Below are 8,654 nucleotides of genomic sequence, written 5' to 3'. Positions count from 1 at the left end.
TTATGCACGGTTACAACAAAGAATTGTGAGTATATTCAAATGCTATGAGCTTATACATTGTCACAATATGTTATAATTGATGATCTTATAATCTAATTCAATGTGTAGCTAGCCGAGGATAAAAGTGACGCAACATCTCTTCCGGACCACGTATTATGGAAGGCTGCTCGGGTTGGGAAGGATGGGGCTGTCGTTGAAGCGGTCCAAAATGTTTATGACGAATGTGTAAGTATATGTAACATTATTTCTTTAATTATATCGAAAATTTTGTTAGACATATAATTCATTTTTAATCTCCTCTAATAATATTTCAGGAGACTTTATCCCAAACCCCTTCAACCGAGGTCCAGGATTGCAGGAGCGTACTTAGTCGAGTACTAAATGTTCCTGAGTATTCCGGTCGTGTGAGGGGTAAGGGTTTTGGTGTGACTCCGTCGTCATTTTATAAAAAAACAAAAACAAAAAATCCTACCAACAAAGAGGTGATGGAGACCTTGGAGGAGTTAAGGGCACAAGTACTCCAACTGCAAAACGAGAATGCAAGGTATAGAGAGGAAAGGTGCGCTTCCGAGGCAAAAGATACTAGTGACCGAGCTAGTATCAATCATCAACCGAAATTTCCCGAGGTAATTATATATGTTATTATGAAATTAAAATAGCACTTTTTTACTTGACACATATACAAGTTAACAATAACATTTATTATTGGTTTAGGGCATTTCACCTTGTCAGCTGTATCTATCGTCACCAACTTATCGCATGGTTGGCAAGGGAAAAGTGCACAATACTTCGGATGAATTACTTCACCATAATCCCCTCTCGGTGGGATTTATGAAAGTTTCGGTTGACCTCGTATTAGATACGGACGCCCGTCTACCATTACCCGACGTTGTTTCAGAGACAACGTTGATGCGAGATGCAGTCGGATCCTTTGTTGGTTGGCCGTCAGATCTAATTTTCCCTGATGCCGAGGTATATATGTTCTAAATGATTATGAATATTTAGAATTCACATTTCAATTCAGCTACAATTATGATATTTAATCAATCCTTATTACATGGTAATGTTAGACTCCTACAAGACCCACCCCTAAAGCTGGTAAAGGGATTTCAAGACGCATCGAGTCGGTTGCATCTCAAAAAGAGGTACAAATATATATACCCATTGAATTATATACACAACGATTCTTTTGCATCACAAAAAGTAATGATTTATTTTATATGAATTTTTAGGTTCCCGGTCGAAAGTTGAAAAGCGATGGTAAGGATATTCCAACGAAGGATATTCCAACGAAGGATATTCCAACGAAGGATATTCCAACGACGGTCGGGACAAAATCTCAAATTATGATGCGTCTTGAGAAAATGGTGGAAGAGTCCGATATTATGGACGGGTCCATTCGTAGTATAGATTTTGATGAAGGTGTTTTCGGAAAAGCTCATTTCGAAATAATTGGAAAGGAGGACATGCAACAACTTTTTGAGCACGACGAATTGGGCATCGCTATCATTCATACATACATATGGTACTCCGATCAATCTATAATTTACTTAGTTGAACAATTTATTTACACATTTCAATGAGTAGTCTAATATTTATTATGTTTCTATTTAAGGTATATGTATGACAAATTGATGCGGGGAACTGAATTGTGTAACCGTTTCAATTTTATTGCTGCTTCCCGTGTCAACGCAACGTTAATATCGAAAAATCCAACATCCGTAAAGAATGATCTAGTCGATAGATTCATGGCGGCCGGCGATAATACTACACGCAGTTTGTTTTTTTTTACCGTTTAATTCTGGCAACGGGTTAGATTTTCTTTCTAATAATTTCATTCTAATCTATGTATATCTTTTACGTAGAAAATTTTCATTCATCTAAATTTTTGTTTTATTTTACAGTGGCCACTGGGTGTTGGTTGCTATGGATCTTTCGAGACTAATAGTGTATTATCTCGATTCGTTATCGGGTGATTGGAGTAAATATCCGGGTTTGAAGAAGACGGTTGACACGTAAGTGAAATTCCCCTAAATATTCGTGTGTATTTCTATATTTAATTATGTCTGTCAGATTGATCTCAATATACGTTTTTATTTTGTTAGGGCAATACTAAAATTTAGATCGAAAAAGAATTACCGCATTAGGAAGGACATTACCTGGGTCAGAGTTCAGGTATATATTAAGTATCTTATTTTTGCTTATAATAGTGTTTGTTTTTTTGCTTATAATAGTGTTTGTAAGAAATTAACTATATATATATTGTTTGTTTTTCTGTGTAGTGTCCTCAGCAAAATAATTCGGTCGATTGCGGATTTTTTGTATTGAGATTTATGAGAGATATCATTGCATTGAATCGTATAGACATCCCAAAAATGGTATGGAATAATAACTTAGGGTTTATTTTAATATTATCGGATAACTAATCTAATTTGTTACTAAATCATGAATATGTTTTATTCTCTTAATTGTAGTACTTTGAGGAATACAAATCTTACTCAAGAGCTCATTTGGATGAAATGAAGGATGAATTGTGTCAATTCATTGTTGATCAAAGAATCATATAGCTAGGTTGTATATTGTTGTACATATATGTATGGAATGTTGTTGTTGTATGCTGTTGTTGTATATATGTTGTATATTGTTGTTGTACTTTTACTAAATCATGAATATGTTGTTGTATATTGTTGATCAAAGAATCATATATTAATGTTGTATATATGGAGGATTAATGTTGTATATAAATGGATTCATGTTGTATATATCAATGGATTAATGGTGTATAACATTGGATTAAAGGATGAAATCAATATGAATTTTACACTTTTGCAGCATGCGAACAGGTTACCAATTAAATATCCACTGTTTTTCAAACAATTTTTTTTAAAATAACTAACACTTTAGAGGGCGCTTTCTGTAGGAAGCGCCCTCTAAACACTTTACATTGAGAACTTTAGAGGGCGCTTTGTCCAGAAAGCGCCCTCTAAACACTTTACATTGACAACTTTAGAGGGCGCTTTCTGCAGAAAGCGCCCTCTAAAGTGTTAGTTATTTTAAAAAAATAAGCGCCCTCTAAACACTTTACATTGACAACTTTAGAGGGCGCTTTTTCCAGAAAGCGCCCTCTAAACACTTTACATTGACAACTTTAGAGGGCGCTTTTTCCAGAAAGCGCCCTCTAAGGTGTCCCTTTATGGACCACTCCAGAGGGCGCTTTTTTCATAAAGCGCACTATAATGTGGGCCTTTAGACAGCGCTTTCTCCAGGAAAACAAAGCGCTGTCTTTACCTATGCCAGCGCCAGATTAGAGGGCGCTTAAAAGCGCTGTTATAGGCCAAAATAAGCGCCCTCTTTTCCCTTATTTGGCGTAGTGTATGGAGTATTATTTCCTTCTGGAAGAAAGGATGAGTCAGAAGTTCTGAGTTATTCAGATTCTGATTGGTGTGGAGATAGAGTTGACAGAAGAAGTACGTCTGGATACTTATTCAAATTTCTGGGAGGTCCCATTTCTTGGTGTTCCAAGAAGCAACCTGTTGTGGCGTTGTCAACTTGTGAAGCTGAATACATTGCAGGTGCTGTTACTGCATGCCAAGCTGTGTGGATTCTGAATCTATTGCAGGATCTGAAGATTAAAGTAAACAAACCTCTGAAGCTGATGATTGACAACAAGTCTGCAATCAATCTTGCCAGAAACCCAGTGTTGCATGGGAGAAGCAAGCACATTGAGACCAAGTATCATTTTCTGAGACATCAAGTTCAGAGGGGAGTGTTAGAAGTTGTACACTACAACACTCAGAAACAGTTGGCAGATGTTCTGACGAAAGCTATCAAGACTGATCAATTTCTCAGATTAAGGGATGGAATTGGTGTTACAAGTTTTGATGGAATATGAATTAAGGGATGGTATTAGAAGTAATTCATATTTATTAGTTGTACTATTTTCTTAGCCCCTAAGTTTGTTAGAGGGTATTTTAGTATTTTATCCTATTCTAGTAACCCTAGTTTTAGCTTATAAATAGGGTGACAATCATTGTAACTTTTATCATATTTTGTAGCCGTCATTCTCTTAATAGAATATTTCCGTTCATCATTCATTCTACCTTTGCACCAACAATTATAGGGAGATAAGGCGTCCACCACAAGGTAATTGACTTTGATTTCCTCGGATTCTGCTACTGCACCGCAAAGCATTTTCAGGGTTATGTGACCCCTTACTTGCACAAGATCTCCTAACAAACCTACTAGTGAGCCCTAGAACTTCTTAATGCTTCTGGGATCGAGTTAGAGCTTTTGGAAGGTGCTCCTAAATAAGATGTCAGTCGAGCTTCCTGAATCTATCAACACTCTCTTGATATCCCATTTATCGTATTGCATAATGATGACCATATGGTCGTTGTCACGAGGATAGACTCTGATGGCGTCACTACTAGAGAAAATAATTCTAGCCTATGGTCCTCTCTACATGGCTTTGGAGTGGCTTGAGAATATTACGTTCGTAGTCAGCACATACCTGTCGTATTTCTTCTAGAAGGAGGCAGAACTTTCTCAGCCGACGAAACCTTTGGCAACAGTGTGAACCTTGAAGCCCTTTTTTGGTGGTGCTTTCTGTGAGGTTAAACCAAGTTCACGAGGATGAGAAACTCTGTATTTTGAAATATTTTTGTGATAAATTTAGAGAATGTCCCTTCTCAATCCTAGACACAAATTAACAGCAACATCGATGACAAAAGATATTTGATAGGATACTATCCATGTTCGAAAGGGATATGGATCCTCTTCAACAACTTCTGTCATGTTCATAGTGCCGTCACAATCTCCATCATTCACTTTTCTTAAAGACAATATTTATATTTTTATTATTTTATTTTTAAAAAAAAAATTAGTCTCCGGATTAGCAGCATAGATTAGCAGCATAGCAGCATAGATGCCATGAGAGGATCCGTGCTCATTAGAAAGAATCTATTTATAACTATTATTTTTATAATTTCTAATAAAAAAAATTCAAAAAAATACAATCCACTCATACATCAAGCAATCAATAATGTTTGGAGGTACATTGTCGAGTAGTATTTGCTTTGATTAATGATAAAAACGGTGTAAAAACAACACTATTCCTAGTACTATTATTTAGTATTTTGTAGTATCTTAATCCGTGACACACGAGAAATGTTTAAACAGTAAAAGGTAACCCTCAAACTCATAGGGTACTTTACCTACACGACACAACACAACAACAACCATGTGTCAACCTTTCACACCAAACTATTATAGCATGAGAGTAACTTTGACATATTTGTGCAATTTGCAATGAATGATGTGTTGTTGATTGATAAATAGTGTGACAAAGGACACTAAAATTGGCCTTATTTAGGAAAAATACAGTACTTTGTCAAATATGGTCGAATGATATTTTTCTTCTGCCTCTTCAATTATGTAAAGGGATAGCTAGTAGTGCTTAGCTCCATTAATGCGTCTATAGGAAAGTCTAAGAAGTTTCTGTTGAGTTGGTCTATAGTATGTCACAAATTGTATGAATGGTGAGAAGATAAAGAAAGAATAAAAATAATGAGAATACAAGTTACACATTCAAATCAGGTCTTGTGCCGAAGTGAACTGAATTAAGAATTAAATTAAATTGAAGTTAAAATAATCGAATTATTATGTTTATGTTTAGTTTGAATCAAATGACAAATAAACTGAATTGAATTGAAATTAAAAATGATAAATGATAAAATAAAATTTGAAACCTTTTATTAAAAAAGTTCAGTTTGATGTTTTAACCAATCGTTCTATTTGAGAAAATTATTTTCTAACAGTTTGATATAATTTAGAATTTTGAACCGGTTTATGAAATCAATAAATTTGATTTGGTTTTAAGTTAATTAAAATGATTTGACTCGATTCAGTTTGAACGATTTTTTACTATAATTCGATTTAGTTCAATTTTCTATGTGAAGTATACCATGAACTACAGTGTTTAAAACAAATGAATTTGCTTTGGTGTATAAAATTTATTGCAAACTTAAAGGATTAAAGTTTTCAAATGTAAATCACTTTAGTTCAAACTTAAATTAATTTAAGCTAAAATTAACAATATTCAAAACCTATATAACACCAACAATTTAAATAGAAATAATATATGATGTTTGACTAATGTGTTCTTAATCTCCACAATTATGATGAATCCATTGTCACAACAACAAAACTCATAAAATAAAAAACCGAAGATACAACAACATGATTTCTTGCTAGAAATTAAGGTTTTTGCACAAAATTCAAAGACCATACATAAGCTATGTATGATTGTTTAAAGATTAAACATCATAAAACATCACAATTAATACACATTATAATTAATCAAACCCATTATTTGATAAGAAACAAACTCAAAAACCAACACTATCCTAGAAAATTTGGTTACCCTTTAAACATCAAGAGTAAATCAAAGAGATTAATTACAACTCTAATTAAATGCATATTTGTATTGACGACGAGTCTGACAGAATCACGGTCTATTAACGCGCGATTTTGACAAATAATACACTTTAAAACTTCAACAAAATCTAAATTCACCGCGAATCCAAACATGCACTTAGGTTACTTAGATTACAGAACAACCTTAAAGATTACCTTTTGGAGAATCCTAGGAATCCACTATTAACCTTAGTGCTAGTTGAACGAGGAAGACCAAAACATAGTATTGAAGTAGGTGAAGCGACATGTTCTTGTTCTCCTCTAAAATCAAAAGATGAACCACAGCTTAAGAAACGTTTCTTTGTTCCAATTTTCCTTAGAGGAACAACTTTAGATGAGTTGGATGAAGAAGAAGACGAAGAAGAAGATGAAGAATTAGAAGGTGAAAATGATGATGAAGAAGACTTAATGGTTTTTTTAAGATTTAGTTTTGGGAAAAGTGCTAGAAGAAGATTGGATCTGAAGTTAGTCTTAACAGGTAATGGTTTGCATGAATAATAAGAAGGTGGAGGAGTGAGAGGAGGAAGAGATTGTTGAGAGAGAGAGTGTTTAGGTGTGCCAGGTTGAGATTCCCAGACAAAAGGTACAGTTAGAGCTATTCTAAAAGATGGGTTGGAAATGGAACTTTCTTTTGTAAGAAGTCTGCAGAAAAACTTGTCATCTTGTTTGATTTGGAGGATTGTTTTTTGGGTTTGATCAGATTTGGAAGTGAACATGTTTGAGCTTGTTGAGTGAGATTGAATGAATGTTAATGTGTGAAATGGGGTGAGATGAGAAAAGATGTGTGATATAGAGATTTGGAGTTTGTTTTTGTTTATATTTAAATAATGGTTTTGAGTGTCATGTTCAATGAAGTCAGCATTGTTGCATGTATATCTTTTAATTAGTTGTGGATAATTTAAATATTAAGTAATATGAAACACATGCAGCTCTATTATTGAAAGGTATTGGTATTAGTATAACACTGTTTATGACCTTAAAGTGCTACCTAAAAATTTAATGAAAATATCAAAAGAAATTTAACCTCTAATTTCAAAGAATCTCATGTACCACATTTTAGGGGTGTTTATAGGCATGAGTCGACTCACGAATCTATTGATCCAAACCGAATCAACTCATAAATTATACAAATTTATTCATTTATGGGATATATCCAACTCAACTCATAACAACTTATATATGTTTTGTTCGAATATGTGAGTTTGAGTTTTGCAAGGCACGAATCCGTTGATCTAACCATTTATGTGGTTTTAGTAGTTTCTAGTTTGAATAAAAGTATAAAATTAATATCTCAATAATAATCATACTTTTAAAAAAGTATATATATATTATTCTCCACTAATAATACTACTAACCAATGGACTTACGTAATTCTAAGAATAAATATTGTTTCTTATTTTCTTTTGTATCACTTCCAATTTATGATTTTATGAAAATAATGTGTCTAGTTGAATACTATTATCAAGTGTTATGTCATGTTGATGAATTTTATTATATATTATATGATGTGTTTCATCGAATTTGAGTGTTATAAATGAGTATGATTGTATCGAGTTGTGTTACATTTTTTTAAATCGATAAAAAGAATCATAAACTTTTTTATATTTGAAACACAACCCGCAACTCAATCCATAAATGAACGGATCGGTTCAGATTGGTTTTGATAATGACATTACAAATTGGACGAAGAACCCAACCCATTGAACTTTGAACAGGTTGGGTAACGGGTTAGGACAAACCCGATCCAACATAATCCGTGTACACCCCCTACCATTTTGCATTAGTTTAAATAGAACTGAACTTTTATAAGTTAAATAAGTTCTCGGGTTTTGATCATAAGGGATTAAGAAGATTTGAGTGACAATGAACTTCTTGAAGACAATTATCGTCGGTTATTCATGGCGGAGATAGATGTATCTGCAAATATTTTGACGATCAAGTCAATATAGGTCATGAGTACTGTGATGTTACATTAGTCAAAATAAAATTGAATTCAAATTTGTTAAATAAAGTCTCTAATTTTGATTACGAGGAATCTAGAAGATCCAAGTGATGATGAATTAACGACAACCATTGTCAGTTGTTTCCGACAATAGGAGAAGTGTATCTGCAAACACTTTGATAATGAAATAAGTAGAAAGACGTGAGTGCAAAGATTAAAGTCTAGAATAATGTGTACA

General features: G+C 33.6%; 1 protein-coding gene across 1 annotated transcript; it reads right to left on the bottom strand.

Annotated features, from left to right (window-relative positions):
- Positions 1-6,277: 6,277 nt before the first annotated feature.
- Positions 6,278-7,321, bottom strand: LOC127127344 (uncharacterized). The gene has a single exon (XM_051056503.1). It carries the CDS (start codon positions 7,188-7,190, stop codon positions 6,627-6,629), a length of 564 nt encoding a protein of 187 aa, XP_050912460.1. The 5' UTR covers positions 7,191-7,321; the 3' UTR covers positions 6,278-6,626.
- Positions 7,322-8,654: the final 1,333 nt, after the last annotated feature.

This window comes from Lathyrus oleraceus, chromosome 3, assembly GCF_024323335.1.
Source record: "Lathyrus oleraceus cultivar Zhongwan6 chromosome 3, CAAS_Psat_ZW6_1.0, whole genome shotgun sequence".
NCBI lineage: Eukaryota > Viridiplantae > Streptophyta > Magnoliopsida > Fabales > Fabaceae > Lathyrus > Lathyrus oleraceus.
Note: the sequence above shows the minus strand (reverse complement) of the source record. Positions and strands in the feature narration are given on the sequence as shown.